Raw genomic sequence first — 20,049 nt, forward strand, 5'->3', positions numbered from 1 at the left:
TTTGTAATTCTATGACCTACAGTATGATTACTTGCCAAGTCAAGGTTTTCTAATCCCAGGGAGGGGCAGTAAGAAGCCATGTTGCACAATCCAAATGGTTCAAGTCCAGCAGCACCTAGGAGACCCGCAAGATTTCTCTGGTATATGCTTTTGAGAATCAAAGCTATCTGACAAAGGGAACTTTGATTCTCAAATGCCTGTACCCATAAAGTCATGTTTGTTTCTAAAGTGCTACTGGACTCAAATATAGCTCTTCTCCTGCAGATCAACACAGCTACTCTGCTGAAATCCACAAGGTTTACCCAATGAAAAAGACAAAAATGTCCTAAATACTACAGAATATTTAAACGAGTTATAAAGCTAATGTTTCAGTGAGTAAAAACTGAAGTACAAAAAAAGTTCACTCTCCAAAGCAAACATCAATGTTATAGTAGCATTTGTCTTCAAATACACCCTCATATGAGAAGACATTTGAACTTACCCTGTGTTTTTCTTTAATTTTCTTCCTATATTCTTCTTTGTCAAATTTGTCCTCTTCCTGCAATCTCTCTTTTGCTTTTTCTAGATTGATGCCTCCAAAATCATTATCCTCGTCTGCTTTATTTTGAACAGACTTCTGTGCTGGTGGCCATTGCTGAATTAACTGAATGAAAGAAGAACAGTAAAAACCATTATAGCACACAATTTATTACTAATGCAGAGTGTTCCCGCTTCTCACATTATGTTTTAAAGGCAATGGAATAGCCTCCCTTGAGTTCTTGCTGTCTCTATAAGAGTGTCTTAAAGTTATAGGCAGCAGGGTGGGGGGAGAGGGAAAGGAAGCAGAAACTGCAGTTCAGTCCCACAGGAATTAGAGATGTAAAACAAATAAAACGGTATTCTTACCGATCAATTCTGATAAAGCACAAATGATCTATTCTCCGAAATGCATTTTTACTCATTTCAGGTCGAGACTGACCCAGTCAAGCACAGTTAACTCTTCAATACACATGCAATGTATAATTGGGCCACCATCTGCCTGAAAGCAATCTGGCAGTTAAGCGAGAAATCAACTAATCAGACAGGATACAGGAAGGAGGCGAGAGAGCAGTCAATCATGCTGAGGGGCCAGGTAAGAGTCCACTTTGAATTTCAGGGAGCCTCTTGTACATCTTGATTCTGCCGAGCTAGGAATTATGGCCTGACATGGATGACCCAGGCTGAAGTTAATCAGATCTCAGGAGCTAAGCAGGGTTGCCCCTGGTTAGTACTTGGATGGGAGACTACCAATGAAGTCCAGGGATGCAATGCAGAAGCAAGCAATGGCAAACTGCCTCTGTTCACTTTTGCCTTGAAAACACGATACGGCTGCCATAAGTTGCCTGTGACATGATAGCACTTCCCAACCCTAGTAATTATACCATCATTCTCTGCCCATCTGCAGTTGTGATGACGAAGGACAGAAGGGAGGATACCTCTGATGCTACACAATGCCCAAGTTTCAGCAGTCAGATGTCTGAATCCTGTCGCTAGGGTCCCCAGTTTGACCATGGTACTCAACGCTTCATCTACCTCAACTAGACAAGCATGATATAAAATCATCACTCCACCTTCACTGAAGATGATGACATCTGCACATCTCAAAAGACTGCACAAAGCTATCAGGTACTAGATGAATAGACACGGCAGCAAAATGTTATTTAGAGATGTTTTGCAGAAGGGAGGGAGGAAGAGGAAGGAAGAAGAGACAGAAAGAGGCACCAGGAACTATTATAGCGCAGAAGAAGTGAAAAGACAGGTTGCTTACCTGTAACTGTAGATCTTCGAGTGGTCATCTGTGCATTCACACTCATGGGATAGTGCGCCTGCGCCGATCCCCGAATCGGTATCTGCAAAAGCCCGGGATTTTTTCGCGCTCGGCGCCACCAGGCATGCGCAGGCGACCCACTGCGCATGCCCACCGGCGCCCGCGCGGCAATCCCGCCAGTTCCTCCCTGACCGCTGAAAGCCCCTTTCTGGAGAGAGAGAGACCGTCAGCAGCGGGGAAGGAGGGCGGGTAGTGTGAATGCACAGATGACCACTCGAAGATCTACAGTTACAGGTAAGCAACCTGTCTATCTTCTTCGTGGTCTCTGTGCTTCACACTCATGGGAGATTAGCAAGCAAAGCATACCTGGAGGCGGGAAGACGGTCAGCCTGAAGACACAGCCTGTAGCACCGCAGCTCCCAACCGAGTCCTCTGCTGAGCATGCACGTCCAGCGCGTAGTGCTTCATGAAGGCATGCGGAGAAGACCAGGTAGCCGCCTTGCAGACATCAGAAAGGGACACACCTTTCAGGAATGCCACCGACGTGGCCATCGCCCTAGTGGAGTGTCCACGCACAGGTCCAGGTAACGGCTTTTTAGCCAACAGATAACAAAGTTTGATCGTCTCAGTAAGCCACTTGGAAAGTCTTTGAGACGAAATCTTGGACCCTAACTTGGGGGCAGAGTAGGAGACAAAAAGCTGGTTATCCTTACGAAAACCCCTTGAACGGTTTAAATAAAATAGGAGGGCACGCTTAACATCCAGTGCATGTAGCCTCCGTTCCTCGTCCGAGGAAGGACTAGGGTAAAAGGTGGGTAACCAAACTTCTAAGTTAAGGTGAAACTGGGAAACCACTTTCGGGAGAAAAGTAATGTCCGGGGCCAAAGAAACTCCGGCCTCCCTAAAGGCAAGGTATGGGTAGTCACACCGCATCGCTGTGAGCTCCCCCGCACGACGTGCTGACGTGATGGCAACTAAAAATGCAGTCTTCCAGGACAAAAGCTGCAGGGAACATGTTGCCATGGGTTCAAAGGGACGGCGAGTTAACTTGTCCAAAACCAAAGTCAGGTCCCACAACTGTGGAGGGGATCTAGAGGGGGGATGAAGCCGGAACAGGCCCTTTAAAAATCTTTTGGAATGCGGGTGTGCAAAAACAGAGTAACCCTCGACCGAAACATGGAAGGCAGAAATAGCTGCCAAATAAACCTTGATGGAGGAAAAAACTAACCCCTCATCGATCAAAGACAAAAGAAACTCAAAAATTGCCGGGAGTCCAACCGAGTTGGGTGGCACAAGAGAGTCAGCCATGAAGTCACTGAACTTCTTCCACTTCCTCTCATAAGAGGCACGGGTGGAAGGTTTCCTGCTACTCTGGAGCACATGCTGAACCCTGGTGGAAAAGTCTAGTGGTCGATGAACCACGCTGTCAGCTTCAGGTGCGGCACGTTGTGATGGAGCACATGTCCGCCCTGGGCCGACAACAGGTCCGGTTCCGCCGGGAACTGGTAAAAGATCCCCTTCGACTGCTGGAGCAGAATCGGGAACCAGCTCTGACGGGGCCACCACGGGGTCACCAGAATGCATCGTGGTCTCTCCTGCACTAACTTGTGGACCACTCTCGTCAGCAGAGGTAAGGGTGGGAACATGTACAGGAACCAACCCTCCCACTGAAAAAGGAGTCCGTCTCCCAGGGAAGTCGGGTCCGCACCCCCCCTGGCACAGAACAAGGGGCACTTCTTGTTCCACGCTGTGGCAAAAACATCTAGCTGCGGATAGCCCCAAAGTTGGAATACTGGTTCCAGGAACTTCCACTGCAGTTCCCATTCGTGTGGGGACGCTGCACCCCTGCTGAGAGAGTCCGCCTGTACGTTGAGGACCCCAGGCAGATGCGCAGCCTTCACAAAAATGTCCCACTGGAGGCACTCCCTCCAGAGATCTAATGCCAGTGAGCATAGCCTGCGAGACACTGTCCCTCCCTGCCTGTTTATATAACACATGGCAGTGGTGTTGTCCGTCAGTAATGCCACGGTCTTCCCCGCTAACAGAGGGCGGAAGGATCGAAGGGCAAAGTGGACCGCCAGCAGTTCCAGGTAATTTATGTGGTACTGGCCGAGTTTCAGTGGCCACTTGCCCCCCACACATAAATCCTCCAGATGAGCTCCCCACCCCCACATGGAAGCATCGGTGGCGATGGTCACGGAAGGGGTTGGTAGATGAAAGGGAGCCCCTTGGCAGATGTTGCTCTCCGACCCCCACCATTGCAGGGATTGAAGAGCCTCGGATGGGATGGTGAACCTCTTCCGAGGTGAGTCTCTGAGGGGGCGAAAATGGCGCAAGAACCATAGCTGTAGGCCCCTCATGTGCAGTCTTGCAAAGCGCAGCACGCTCGTCGTCGCAGCCATCAGTCCCAGCATCCGCTGGATCTGTTGTGCTGTGCCCCACTGTCGCCTTTGGAGAAGCTGTACCAGAGTCATGATGTCCCTTGCTCTCTGAGCGGGAAGAAACGCTCTGTGCTGATCCGTGTCCAACAGAGCCCCTATGAATTGAACTGTCTTTGACGGGGTGAGATGAGACTTCTCCACGTTGACCTGCAACCCCAGGGTGCCGAGAAGACGCAGAGTGATAGCGATGTGGGTTGTTAGACTCTCCCTCGACTTCGCTACAAGAAGCCAGTCGTCGATGTACGGAAAAACAACGACTCCCTGAAGGCGAAGATGAGCAGCCACCACACTCATCAGCTTCGTGAACACCCGAGGAGCAGTAGACAGTCCAAACGGCAGGGCCCTGAATTGGAAGTGACGAGCACCCACTGCAAATCGTAGGAAACGCCTGAACGCGGGATGGATGCTGACATGAAAGTAAGCATCCCTGAGGTCCAGGGTCGCCATCCAATCCCCCTGATTGATGAGGGGCAGGATCGTTTGCAGTGTAGCCATTCTGAACTTCTGGTATAGAATGAATTTTTTCAGACCCCGCAAGTCCATGATAGGCCGTAGACCCCCGTCCCTTTTGGGAACCAGAAAGTAGCGGGAGTAGAAACCTCCCACCCTGGTCTCCGGTGGAACAACCTCTATGGCTTGTTTCTGTAGGAGGTTGCTCACCTCCGCCAGCAGAGGTGGGGAAGGGGGAGTGGTAACTACCACGGACTGGTTTGGGGTCTGGATAAACTCTATCTTGTAGCCCTCTTGAATAATGGACAGAGCCCACCTGTCTGTGGAGATCAACTCCCAGGCAGGCAGGAAAGGGCGTAGGCGAATGGAATGGTCGACAGTGGGGGCGATGACGCGTGCTTGCGGGAAGTCAAACCCCCTGCTTCTGTGGCCGAGCCCCCTTAGATTTATTAGAAGGCTGGCCCCCATAACGGTTTCTGCCGTTGCCGGAGTAGGGTGGCCGTTCAGGTTGCTGCGAGCGAGGACGCCACTGCTCAGGGGAGAACTTCTGATAGGGCTTCTTGGTCCAAGGTTTGGACCATTGTTTTGACTTCGGAGACTTGGAGGAAGGTTGGACCCCCAAGTTTCTGGATGTCTTGACACTCTTGTCAAACTCTTGCAGCGCCGTGTCGGTCGTAGTGCTGAAGAGCCCGTCACCCTCGAAGGGTAAGTCCTCGATAAAGGTCTTGGTGTCCTGGTGCAGTGCCGTCGACCTGAGCCAGGAGTGTCGCCTGATGCAAACTGCCGATGTAATGGCTTTGGCTGAGGCTTCCACCATATGTTTCGCTGCAGCCAGTTGCTGTCTGGCTACAGCGAGACCTTCCTTTTGCAATTTCATTGCCGCCGTCTTCTTGTCCTCACTTAGTGAAGAGAGGAAGGGGGAAAGCTGTTCCCACACGGCATACTGGTACCTAGCCATGCAGGCTGCATAGTTAGCTACCTTGATGCCGAGTGCCCCCGCTGAATAGACCTTGCGGCCCATCCCGTCGATTTTCCTACACTCCTTGTCCGGTGGGGAGGAGTGCACCTTCCTTGCCTTCGAGGAGGAGGAGACCACCACAGAATTCGGACGTGGGTGGGTGAACAGAAATTCAGCACCTGCCTCCTGAACCCTGTACATATGGTCCAGGCGTTTGGAGGAGACGGGTGTCGAGGAAGGCTTCTTCCAGGATTCTTTGATGGCCTGAAGAATCACCTTGGTGACTGGAAGGGCCACCGCAGTGGACGTGTTCCTCTGCATTATATCGAACACGTTGTCATCCACTACGGGTTCCGGTTGGGTCACAGGCAGTCTGAGGGTGGAAGCGATGCGCCTCACGAGGTCGCCATAGGATTTTAGGTCTTCCGACGGCGAGATCGGAAGATCCTCCGCCGTGTTGGAACCAGGTGAGGGTTCCAGATCAGGGATCTCACTGTCCGACTCCGATGACGAGGAGTCACGCTGGGTGGAATGCTCGGAGAGCCTCGGTGTCGACTCTCGCGGTTGAAGTTGTACCGACGATAGTCTTGGAGGAGCTTCGACCGGGACTAGCTGTCGATCCGGGGGGACCGACGCCGACGCCTTCCGGGAGTGATGCGAGACCCTCGACATCGCAGAAAACTCCGAAGCTTGTTCCCAGTCTTGGTAGTCCTCCGGGTACCACCGACAGGATTCGTATCTGGAGTAGGGAGGCTGCCACCGCCGTTGCTCCCATGGTGGTATTGGGAAGCGTTGCGGGGTGTAGGATAGGTCCCGTCTGGGTCGGGGCTTGAAGGGCGGGTCTACGACCGGTGCCGAAGCGTCTACCCCCGACGTCGATCCGCTGCTCGACCGACGCCGTGAGCCTGAGGATGAAGACCGTTGGGTGAGGTCAATTTCTGGCTCCTGCTCCGACGCCGACAGGCGTTGTTGGGCTGTTGGGCTCCTGCGCGGAGAGACCCGAATCGATTTCGGCGGTTTTGCCGACGTCGATGCGCCTTCCGACGGAGAAGGAGTGCGGGGTCGCTTGCGCTTCTCCTTCGATTTCGCCTTTTTCGGAGCTCGGGTCCCCGAGTCCTCTTGGCGTTTTGTAGCGGGCGCATCCACCGAACCCTCGTGGGGACGCTTCGTGGAGCCACGCTCTTCCGGCAATTCCAAAGTCAGAATCGGAGCAGCATCGGCCGATGCAAGCTCCTGTGCCGGGGTGTCGGTCGACTTCGGTGCCGAAACCTCCATCGGTCGATGAGGTCGAAGCGCCGATTCGGTGAGCGCTGCCGATAATCGAGCCGCACGGTTCTTCCTGGTCTGTTTCGAGAACCGAAGGCAGTGCGGGCACGACTCAACTCTGTGCGCCTCCCCCAAACACAGCAGGCACAGGGAATGTCCGTCGGGAGGGGCAATCTTCCTCCCACAAGCCCGGCAGCGCTTAAAAAACCCCCAGCGACTTTCCATAAGCGGTCGCGCGGGAAAATTTTTTTCCTTCTGCTCAGAAACGCCTGAGAGAAAGGGGGGTAAAAACGGAAACGGACCACCCCAAAGGGCGATCCGCCGGACAACAAAGAAAACGCTTCTTCTTCTTTTTTTTTTTTTTTTACTAACTATCACTAACTAACACTAATAACTAGCTAACTAACTATTTACAAGACCAAACGGGCTGGAACGAGAGAAAAAATCGCTCTCACCGACCGGAGAATCAGAAAGGGAACCTCTCTAGCGCAGCGGTCAGAAAGGAACTGGCGGGATTGCCGCGCGGGCGCCGGTGGGCATGCGCAGTGGGTCGCCTGCGCATGCCTGGTGGCGCCGAGCGCGAAAAAATCCCGGGCTTTTGCAGATACCGATTCGGGGATCGGCGCAGGCGCACTATCCCATGAGTGTGAAGCACAGAGACCACGAAGAAGATCTAGCCAGAGCTGCTGCATACTGATAGAGAGAAGTGACAGAATTGGTAAATGTACATGTCTCATCTGCGGGAAAAATACTGGCATGCAGGATGGCATGCAAAGCAGACACAACAGCAATACAATATTCACTAAGTGACTAAAATCACCAGGTGATGTATAAATTTAACTTTTAAAATGTGCTTATTTCAAACTGACAATCCTACACGCTGGAAAAGGCCACCCTTGTGTCTTTAAAGTCTTGTTTCATTTTTCTCTCCCTATGAGATCAGCTCAGAAGCCACGTTGCTATTCAACATTCTGAATGCAGCATCGCATTCAACATGATCATTCCTCACACAAATTCACAGAACAAGGCTTAATATATCAACCTAATTATAGAAACTGACAGTTCAGCATCCATGGCTGCCACAGAAATACATTACAGCACTTCCTACCAAAACAAAAGCAAAGAAATTCAAGCAACTTTCTGTCAGCTGCTACACTCGCTATCTATCGTTCTTAGCGTCCAAGTTGGCTTCTGAAAAGGCAATAGGCTAAATTATTTCAAGGAGCAAACCATTACGAGCTCAAGTTTAATCAGAACATTCATCTTTTCTTTGCAGCCAGAAGAGTTTTCTGGGGGTTTTCCAGTAAATCTAGAACAGAAATATGCTAGAATGTGTTCTTAAGGCAATTCAGCACTGTGGACATTTGACACAGGGTGAATCCTATTGACAAGGTTCCATAGATCCACTTGTCTGCTAATAGTGATGGCTGATTAGTAAGCCCAGCCAAAATGTGAGGATCCCAGCCACTGATCCATGATAGAAAGTTTCCAGGAGACGATCTGGAGCATCATGCACTTGAATCCATAGACAAGTGTATCAGAATCATTTTTGACTGACAAATGTCTTTGTGATAAGGAACATGCACAGACCTAGCAACCTCTGCTTATACCATAGAACACTTGGCCTCTCTCCTTATCCAAAATGTTCAGTATAGCAGCACTAGAGTACCTGAGGACTTGGGTTTTAAACTGTATTTGTCACCAATTACCATGGAAAAGGCCACCAACATTTTATTCTATTGCACTGTGGATCATCAGAAAAGTTGGCTTGGATCCAATGAGATGCTTCCACAGATGGAAAAATACAGATGGAACCCAGGGGTGCAACTTTCTTCTCTCACTCTTCTGTCTGAAGTCCAAACTGTTGTCCCCTGAACCTCAGGGCAGAATTGTGAGGAAAGTTTGGGGCTGCAGAAGGAAGGAGAAGCAAGAAAACCACACTATGGGAAGAAAACCTTCCATATACGGAAATAGTCTCCTGAATCCAAGACATCCTGTGGGCAGCTTATTCCACTTAGCCCACTTTAAATGGACACAGATTCGAAAAGAACTGTTGAACTTCAACAAAACAATTCTGGTCAAGATTACATTAAACCATGTATAGTTCCACTAGGCCAGTGGTTTTTAAACTGTGAACCCTCAGAAATTTACCACACAGAAGATTATAACAGTGGACAAACTCCCCTGAAAGGTAGTCTTGCCTCTGCTAATTCACAATGTTACTAGTGAGTGAGATCCAAGAGGCCTTTCCAGTTCTCACCAGCTCAACTAGGCATCCCAGAATCCAGTGCACAGATTCCACAGCCAACATCCAGGAGTTTCTCAGCCAGCAAGTCAACAAGGAAAATGGTTTGTGAAAGCTGAAAGGCTGAGAATGACTGATGTACCACAAAAACAGTTTATATATATGTTTAGGACATTTTACAATAATAAGCTAAATGTTTTGACGGTGCTTACCTCCCCATCATCAGTAAATACAATTTTTGTGTTTACTTTAAAATTTCTCTTCAATACTTTTTTAGCTTCTTTAGTCTTAGTTATTTTCTTCTTCAGTTTTGATTCTGATGAGCTCTACAAAAGGAGGACAGATGTAGACAACATGGTTAGAATTCAGCAAGAAAAACAGATTATAACTACAGACAAACTCCCCTGAAAAGTAGTCTGCCTATGCTGATTCACAATGTTCCCAGTGTGCAACTTCAAAGAAAAAACATACAAGTCTTCTCCCCAAAGGCAGTTCTGTATTTACATTTTAACTACTGAGAATCCTAGCAACAAAAGGTTTCTCATGCTTCAGCTGTGAGAAATATGGTGCAAAGCATGATGGAAACAGATTGAGGATAAGAAGACTACAGATAGACCATATTTGTTAGCTTTTTCTGTTTAATACATTTTTTTTTCTCACACTTTGTCCAAGGTGTTCAGACCACAGAGTTTCACCATTTTGTTTGAATAGACAGTCTTTGGAACTGGGATAGTGAGACAATGGAATTTTAAAAATAAAGACAGGCAGGATTTACTATTTTTTCTTTCATTGACTAAATCATATTTGAAAAGATTTTCTGTACTGGTTTTTCCAAACTTTTGGATTAGAACAAGCAATGCAGAAAGCAGCCTCATGATACATGCAGATCATGCACCAGTCATAATGACACAGCAGTGTTTTGACTTCTCCTAACAGTGGGGATTAAATAATTAATTACTTCACAGTAAGAATCTAGTAGAAGAAATTAGACAGGCCTTGGAGATTTATTATTAGATTAATGCTAACTCCAGATGTGTCCTGAGCTATACTGGAAGCACATATTCATTTAATTTTTTATTCAGAGAGTAGAAGAACTGAAGAATACATCAGATCAATAAGAAAATGATCTGATGTTCCAAATTACAATATTAGAAATAGAACAAGGGGGACAGTAGCACATGAGAACTTGGGATACTGCAAGAAACAGAGCTGGTAAAAGATTACTAAGTAAAAAGATCAGAAAACTTCCTAAAGCAAAAGAAATCTGTGTTTTGGAATAAATTATCAATAATACAAGCTGGACTACTGGAACATACTTATCTATTCTGGATTAAGGTAGATAAATATTGCATATAAAATCTCCTCAATAGACACCTTAATAATTTAAATTGTATTATGCTAAATGGAATTTCTCTGTAGATTTAAAAAAAAAGATTTTCTGTTTAAATGGAAAATCCCTAAAATTCTCGGATACAGAAAACACCCAAAACAGGAATAGCAAGCGCAAAAAAGAAGGGTCAGTAAGAATTTAAAGAATAATAAATTGCCTGCATTTGATGGATCACCAAAGGAATTTTTAAAAAATCTTTTTGGATATTGTGCTACCAATCTTGATGAACAGCATTAGAAACATTTTGCTACTGTGCTACCAATAATAATGGGATAAAGCTAAAATAGTAGCAACCCCAAAACCAGGGCCAGTCCACTCAGTCTGAATCATTTAAAACTCATGTAATTTAAAATGTTTTAAAATCTAGACAACTCTCATTGCTAACAGATTGAACAGGATTATATTTAAGAAAGATAGTATTCCATATCAAAAAGCATTTGATTGTATTGAATGGCTGTATTTAATTCAAGTTATTAAACCTCTTAGAGGTACTCTCCGAGATCATGTTGTAATCGGAGTTTTCATCAACCTGTCAGAGGCTTACCACTTACATACAGAGACTCATCGAGGAAGGTCTCTATTACTTTGGCTGTTTGCATTGTTTATTGAGCCACAGGTATTGCAATTAGGAGGAATACACAGATATCAGGATCAATGTTTCCTCTAAGCTGTGGAGTCTTGTGAGCAAAAATTCTATTTTGTGAGCTATTGGCATTAAAGTTGTGAGCTACTGGCATTAAAGTTGTGAGATACTACTTAAATTATTGTGCTCTAGGGCCATTTTTCCTGAGCTAAGACAAAAATGTGTGAGCTGGAGGCTAAAAATCTGTGAGCCAGCTCACGCTAACTCAGCTTAGAGGGAACATTGATCAGGAGTGGCTGGCGTCTAAAGTTATATTGTATGTAGGTGATGTGACTCTTGCTAGATGAATCCTAAAAGTTCACTAAAAAAAAATACAACATATTCTCAATAGCATCAACAATAAAAACATCTGTATCAACATATAAGAATTAACTGGCATATTGAAGACAGAAAAGTAAAACCACCAATGAAGAATTTAGGAGGCTAGTTTAATGGTAAATTGGGTTAAATATAAAAATGTACCAAATGAGACTTCGGGTCTACTTACGTTTTGGTTAGGAAATTGCAATAATTTATATGGACATACTGCCAAAATCACTATAGTTATTTATAAGCCTACCCTTGCAAGTCAGTAGATAAAGACTGGACACATGATAATGATATATATTTGGAGTTATAAACTATATAAGAGTCGAAGGGGAAAAAGATGGCATGAAATATTTGGTTAAATACTTACACAATAATGTTTGCAACTATGAAAGACTGGACACAGATACACAAAACAATTGAGAATGAACAGGAAACCTTAACTCAGGAGCGACTGTTTTTATTTGGTTTCAAAAATAGGAATTATAGAACTACAGTGCGAAAGGTGCCCTCAGTTTAGTTTTATTTAGTTGAAAGAAGTTGAAAAATTTCTTCCCTGACACTTTTAAGTAGTTGGAGAATTTAAATTTTCCACGTAATATCCTCATTGATAAGGAAACATGAGACATTAAAAGATAAATTTATTTATTTATCTAAACTATTTCTAGGCCATCTTTCCACCCAGATCCACCCAAGCTGGCAAATGTTTGGAACATCTCAAACATTAAAAATGTTAAAAATACAAGTATTTATAAAATAATTAAAACAATGAAGTAAAATATACACACAAAAATGCAAAATGGAGCAGGGGTAGTAAAAGTTAATAAGGGAACAAGAAACAAAACAAAAAAAAGTCTTCACCTGCTGGTGGAAGTCAATATACCAACGGTTTGAATTACTTATGGAAGATAATAAGACAAAAGGTCTGATCTGGAATACATGCAGTGTTGTTAAATTTAAAAGAAAAATATTTTAGTTTTCAAAGCTGTAGAAGACCTTGGGACTGTCTGTTAAGAAGGAGAAATAAAAATGAATCCAGACAGTAACTCTTTCAAGACTTATAGTGATTTGGTTTAAAAGAAAATCATTACCAAAAAACCTACAAATTTTGTCAACATATATAACCCAGCACAGCCTGACAATGCCAGGGTGAAAACCCTCACCTTTTTTAAAAAAACTGCATTCTTTTCTGCGTTTTTATGGACAGGTCTTCTGCATTATCTTGTGTTTTTATTAATTTAAAGAAAACTATACAAAGTTCTTCATCACTATAAAAAATACACATAATATGAATCTCTGGATCCTCCGCTATGCACAAAGGACTGAGATGGATGGGAGCTGTCCTCAAACAAACTGGTTTCCTAAGGCAGATCCTATTTATTTCAAACAGGTTTGCCAAAATATATTAGCTTTACAGTACCAAAATATTTTCTTATGATTTCTTACTTTTCCAAAGTGTTTTCAGCAGTTTCCAATCGCACTGGCTTTCCAAAAACCTATTTATGGAGAACAAGTTTGTCCCAAGCATCATTAATACTATTCAACCTGCCACGATTAAAACAGATTACTTTCCAAGAACAAGTTTTGAAATATAGGACGAACGCTTGGGGGTAACATAATAAGTGTCTGAATGCTAATAAATGTCTTTATTAGCCACTCCAACGCCTGCAAGGTTTTCATGCACGTTTATTAATTTAGGTTTTTATTATCAGGCTCAGAGCAGATAATGCCACCCAAGGAGATTTAAAAGACTATAATACTGAAACAAATAGAAAGGGACAACTAAAATAAACCTGTACCCAACTAATACCACCACTAACTCACCCTCACAGACTGATGTTATATAATATATATCTACACTAAGACGGCTCCAAAAGACTACAAGCCAAGCCTCTACTCATGAAATGGGTATTTCCAACATTTCCCATGCTGCTGCAGCCCCTTCTGTTTTCCACAAAGTATCACCCAGGGAATGGGAGACTACTCAGAACAAGAATAAAAATAATTGGTTTGTACCCCACCATCACTACATGAAGGAGTCTCAGAGGGGTTTACAATCATCTTCCCTTCCTCTTCCCACAACAGACACCCTGTGAGGTAGGTGGGGCTGAGAGAGTTCTGAGAGAACTGTGACTGACCCATGGTCACCCAGCTGGCTTCATGCAGAGGAGTAGGGAATCAAACCTGGTTCTCCAGATTAGAGTTCACCGCTCTTAACCACTACACCAAGCTGAGGTGCAACACAAGGGCATGAAGTGGGAAAGAGTAGTCAGCAAAATTGCTTCTGCAACATGTGAGCAGAAGGGCCTTTTTAAAAAGATCAAATCTGTTGCTTTTAGATGTTCACACTTTAGTGCAAGGGCGGCCAAACTTGCTTAATGTAAGAGCCACATAGAATAAATTCCAGATGTCTGAGAGCCACAAGGCATGAATGTCAGATATTTGAGAGCCGCAAGACAGGGAGGGAGGAAAGCAAATAGGAGTGGGAGAGGTGGAAAGAAAGCAACTTTAACTTTAAATGCATTCTCCAAGCAGCCCGCTGGTTTGGCTTGAAGAAGTGATTTAAAGAGACAAATGCCTCCTCCAAGATGGCTGATGGGACCGTGGGGGTTTCAAGAACCACACAATATGTGTGAAAGAGCCACGTGTGGCTCCCGAGCCACAGTTTGGCCACCCCTGTTTTAGTGTATCTTAGGGAAACAGGATATCTAATCCTCTTCTTTCTAATACTCGTGTTTTCACTGTATTTTCTGCGTGAGTGTAAAGCGAATCAAAACCTATTTAAGGAGGCGTGGTGTAGAGGATGAGAATGTTGAATTAGGATCTGTAAGGCCCAGGTTCAAATCTCCACTCTGCCATACAAGTTTGCTGGATGACTTTGGGCCAGTCACACTCTCTCAACCTAGCCTATTTCACAGGGTTATTGTGAAGATAAAATGCAGGAGGACAACGTAAGCCACTTTGGTTCTCCCACTGGAGAGAAAGGGGGGGGGGGGTATAAATACATATTTTTTTTTAATGAAGGCTGTTAGATGTGGTCAGCCCACACATCAGCTTCACATTAATTCAGATATGCCTTCAGATTAACCATTTTTGCAGTGTATGAATCAGCCCTCAAAGCCTCTGCATGCATGGTGTTCCACCACACAACAGCTGAAATGTGACAATAAGTGCATCGCACAGACTGCCTATGTAGTACAGGAAGTGTTTCATATTGAAAATGCACAATAAAACATTGTACTATGAATATTCTTAGTAAGAACTAATAAAAAAACAGAAAACATCAAACTTACCTCAGGTATCTTATTTGCTAACTCTTATTGAAATCATACAAAACCAGCTGCATAGCCCCCAAGGCCAAGAGCAATTCAATTAAACAACAAGAAAGAACATTGTTTCTTATTTCCTGTTCCATTGCTTCCATCTTAGTAAGCAAGAAATGGATATCATTAGTGCACTATCCACAACGATCTCTACCCAAAATAAAGCAAAAGAGAAGCGAAGGCTCAAATATACATTTCCTTGTGGGCTTTGGCAAAATTACATAGTCAATCATATCTTGCCCTCTGGAATCCAATTTTAACCTGCCACTTTCAATAACTACCTTAGACATTAGGAAAACAGGCAGCTGGAGGCAATTCAGGGAAAAAAACCCTTGAACCTGATTCAGTCTTTCATTCAATAATATGTCAGCTCCTCAACAGCTGCAATATTGATTCCATTTTGTGTAGTTGAGAAAACTGACCAGGTTTCCTTATTTTTTTTAACCTGTATTTATTAAAACATGGGGGGAATGGAACAATAGAGGTGTTTCTTACATAAATTAGTGGAGGTAAAAAATCTTACATAAATTAGTTGAGGTAAAAAATTGACCTTTTTCATTAGAAAAATTGAAAGAGTTACTATCAAGATTACTGAGCAAGCAAACATCTTTGTCAGTATAAAGAAAAAAAATTAGGACTTCATGTAGTGCTAAAAACCCTTCTGAACAGGTAACTACATCATAATTTACTACATCATAATTTATATAACATGAACATTACAGGAAGTGTTTTACAAGCCTGATTCATTATCACAGATATCTTTGTACAGAGATTTTTTTTCCCCAGATGGAGAACTGAAGGTGATATATAGGACTTTCTGAAGGTCATCAGTGGCTGAAAAGGTTTGAACTAGGGTTGCCAGCTCCAAGTTGGGAAACTTCTGGGGATTTGGAGGGTGGAGGCTGAAAAGTGAGCAGCTTGGGAAGGGGAAGGCCTTCAGTGGAGTATACATACAGTCCACCTTCCAAAGAGCCGTTTTCTCCATGGGATCCATCTCTGAAGCCTGGAGATCAGTTGTAATTCTGTGAGATCTCCAGCCATCACCTGGAGGTTGGCAAACCTAGTTTCAACTGCAGGAAATTATGAGTACCCACAAAAATATCTGAACCCTTTTTGTTCCTCCTTCTGCCTCATGTTCCACACCCGGGACAAACTCAAACTACAGCTTCTAAACCCACTTCTATAGGTTGTAAACTATAGTTTGAAGATAAGGTGGGTTCGCGAAAATGCTTATGTAAACATAATGCCACATCATGGTAAGGTCTCAAAAAGGGATTTCCTGAAGAAAGGGGGGGGGGACAATCCTGCAAGCTGATCTTTTCCAACTGCCATTTGGAAATCAGTCTATGTTATGGTTCCCTACTGGGCTTCAGTGCCTTGTGTGACCAAACTTTTTAGCAGCTTCACAGGGCTGCAGAGAGGACAAATACTCAATATAACACTGCAAGCATTAAAGTTACATACTAGTATATCAAGAGCTTCAACAGGTCTCCAATTCACAGTAATACAGCTTAATCTTGTTAAATCAGAACTCCAGTCTTTTCTTCTGCAAGAAGATCACTTTTAACACACTGCGGTAAATATATTTCAGATCTCTCCCCGCCCCCCAAAAAAGAAAAAGCCCAGGATATACTAGATTCATTTTCAGATTCATAACAACATCCTGAATGAACAGCACTATTCCATCAGAGTTCTCAGTACCATCTAAGCAAAGCCACCGCTCCATACACCCTCACCAGAGCTCAGAGTTTCTGTCCTGTCTGATGGAATGTTTTCAGTAAATATTTAGAGTGATATGATCACCCACTTAGGCAGTGCTGTAGCTATTTGTCATTTACCAAACCACGCAAAAAAGACTCTTCAAAATAACTCCTTTGTATTATTCTAGTTTTCAATTCAACTCCGCGATAGGATTGCCAGGTCTGGCCTAGCAACCGGATGGGAGACCTGGGAAAAGAGGACGCGGACAATAAGAGGTGGCTGTTGACAAGAACGTGATGTCAGTTCCACAGGGAACTTGGAAGAGACACTGCATTTCTCTAGAAATTGCTGAATATGCTAAATCCATAATATTTCTGACGAGTTTAAAATGGAGTTTCAGGCAATTCCTAGAAAGGTGTGACATCACTTCAGAGATTTCTCTGGAAATCTTATCATGCCATTGACCCAATGGCCATTTCCTCCCTTCCTGACACTGTTCTGTGGGGATGGAGGATCCCCTGGCCCTGCTGGGGAACTACAACACACAGAGAGTAACACGGCAAAAGGACAAAAAATAAAGGTTCAAAACCACCATGAAAACCAGCTTCTATTATTAAATTATACAAAATCAACAAAGATAAACATACTCATATAAATACCACCACCACCATCGTGTGGTAGATGCTCCTTTGGTGGAGCACTTCATTCAGTTTAATCATGATCCAGAATCTTTACGGTTTTGTGTACTTCTGAAGTTTCCAATGCATTTGCAAGGTAGGATGGATTGCAGTAGATGGTTACATCAGCAGGAAATGCGTATGATCTTTAAATTAGGGACATGTTTCCTCGTGGTTTAAATAGTGATTGGGATTTAGCATGTTTTTTATAAAACATACTGTTGGCATGTGCTTTGGACATCTGTTATAATAAGTTTTAGCATTACTGTAGCTGGGTAATCTGTAGCTTTAAGGAACATTTTGGATTGTTGCACCTGCTGCATATAAGCCATTTAGCATGACTCACTGTAGCACCTTGTAGGTGTTCGTTTAAACATGCTGGCTGTTTGGCCTAATACTTAAGAGCAATTGCTAAGAGGTTTGTAGATTTTATTCAGGGTTTAAAATGTTTTTATGGCTTATGTGCACATGGTTTTATTATTGCATATTATTGTGTATTATTTATGTCATTCAGGATTATTGCAGTTTGAAGAAGCTCACGTGAAACAAGGGTTCAGTACGACCTTGTCCTTGGAAACTTGGATTATTGGCTGCATCTTTTGACAAACATTAAACATCTGGAGTACTACACCAGGATTTCATGGAATGAGATGGGAAGTTTTACCTTAAGTCCTTTTTCAAAAGGACCTTTAGTCCTTTTTCATTAAGGACTAAAAGTTATGGTTGTTTTGTAATTTATGATGGTGGTATTTATATGAGTATGTTTATCTTTGTTGACTTTGTATAATTTAATAACAGAAGCTGGTTTTCACGGTGGTTTTGTACCTTCATTTTTTGTCCTGCTGGGGAACTGGCAACCCCACCCTGAGAAGGTGGCTTTCTATGGGAACAGCTTCTGCTCTGTTTACATGAAAACAGTTTATTTAAAAAAATAATAATAATAAAAGAACCATGCTGTGCTATGCAGAGAGTGAGTATAAATGGGCAGTCTTCGCAGTGGAGGACGGTAAGCAGTGGGGTGCCGCAGGGCTCGGTACTGGGTCCCATGCTTTTTAACTTGTTCATAAATGATTTAGAGTTCGGAGTGAGCAGTGAAGTGGCCAAGTTTGCGGATGACACTAAATTGTTCAGGGTGGTGAGAACCAGAGAGGATTGTGAGGAACTCCAAAGGGATCTGTTGAGGCTGGGTGAGTGGGCGTCAACATGGCAGATGCGGTTCAATGTGGCCAAGTGCAAAGTAATGCACATTGGGGCTAAGAATCCCAGCTACAAATACAAGTTGATGGGGTGTGAACTGGCAGAGACTGATCAAGAGAGAGATCTTGGGGTCATGATAGATAACTCACTGAAAGTGTCAAGACAGTGTGCGTTTGCAATAAAAAAGGCCAATGCCATGCTGGGAATTATTAGGAAGGGAATTGAAAACAAATCAGCCAGTATCATAATGCCCCTGTATAAATCGATGGTGCGGTCTCATTTGGAGTACTGTGTGCAGTTCTGGTCGCCGCACCTCAAAAAGGATATTATAGCTTTAGAGAAGGTGCAGAGAAGGGCAACTAGAATGATTAAAGGGCTGGAGCACTTTCCCTATGAAGAAAGGTTGAAACGCTTGGGACTCTTTAGCTTGGAGAAACGTCGACTGCGGGGTGACATGATAGAGGTTTACAAGATAATGCATGGAATGGAGAAAGTAGAGAAAGAAGTACTTTTCTCCCTTTCTCACAATACAAGAACTCGTGGGCATTCGATGAAATTGCTGAGCAGACAGGTTAAGACGGATAAAAGGAAGTACTTCTTCACCCAAAGGGTGATTAACATGTGGAATTCACTGCCACAGGAGGTGGTGGCGGCCACAAGTATAGCCACCTTCAAGAGGGGTTTAGATAAAAATATGGAGCACAGGTCCATCAGTGGCTATTAGCCACAGTGTATGGAGCACAGGTCCACCAGTGGCTATTAGCCACAGTGTATGTGTGTATATAACATTTTTTGCCACTGTGTGACACAGAGTGTTGGACTTGATGGGCCGTTGGCCTGATCCAACATGGCTTCTCTTATGTTCTTATGTTCTTATGGAAGAATGATTTTTGAGGTCAAAAAAATCATATGAAACAGAGGCGGATCATGAACTTCTCACAGGGAATTGTTAACAGCATGAGAAAAAAAATCCTGTAAAAATGGTATATTTTAAATTACATTCTCATTTTTGATGCTCCATTTAATTTTCATACCCCCGACTTCCTGTTTCAAACACAAAATTTGAATTAATCTTTTGGATAATCTTCTGAGACCTAAAACAGAATAACAGGACGATCACCAGATTATAAAACCATATGCGGGGGATATATGCTTCAGAGGAATATTGATCAGATGCTGGATCCTTAGATTTTGAACCAAAAACTACTTCAGTGACACAGAATACTACAAAAAAAATCTACATTTTTGGAGCTCTGCTTCAAGTATGGGCTGCAGAAAAAAGGTTGGAAAAAACCTAAACATATTTTGCTGCTCCATCTGTTCACTACCTTTTTTCAAAATGTGCTGCTCCTCAGCTAAATTAGGAAAACAGTTTACCAAGGGCAGGTGTGAACTTTGATACCTAACAACATCATTTGGCTAACTATCAACAAATGTTTCTTTAAAGTGATGAAAAGTACTTCTGATGAAGAAAGATGCATAAAAGCTGCAGCTGCACTTATGCCAATTAAATTGGGTGAACTTATTTCTTCTTACAAGATAGAACCTGCTTCACATTAAAAGAAACGCTGCATTGCCTTAAAAAATGACAACCCCAAGTTTCTCCCTTATTTATTTATTCGGTAGATTTATAGTCTGCCCTTTCCCAAACGGGCTCAGGGAGGAT

At 43.7% G+C, this 20,049-nt stretch overlaps 1 protein-coding gene across 1 annotated transcript in view; it reads right to left on the bottom strand.

Annotated features, from left to right (window-relative positions):
- Positions 1 to 20,049, bottom strand: part of DDX10 (DEAD-box helicase 10) — a 232,441-nt gene that overhangs the window by 88,438 nt on the left and 123,954 nt on the right. Inside the window, exons 14-15 of the mRNA XM_060234843.1 lie at positions 9,359 to 9,472; positions 482 to 643 (exon numbers count right to left, since the gene is read on the bottom strand). Of these exons, the coding sequence (XP_060090826.1) occupies positions 482 to 643; positions 9,359 to 9,472 (276 nt within the window). The remainder of the gene's footprint in view (positions 1 to 481; positions 644 to 9,358; positions 9,473 to 20,049) is intronic.

The sequence above is a fragment of the Heteronotia binoei genome, chromosome 3 (genome assembly GCF_032191835.1).
Source record: "Heteronotia binoei isolate CCM8104 ecotype False Entrance Well chromosome 3, APGP_CSIRO_Hbin_v1, whole genome shotgun sequence".
Lineage (NCBI taxonomy): Eukaryota > Metazoa > Chordata > Lepidosauria > Squamata > Gekkonidae > Heteronotia > Heteronotia binoei.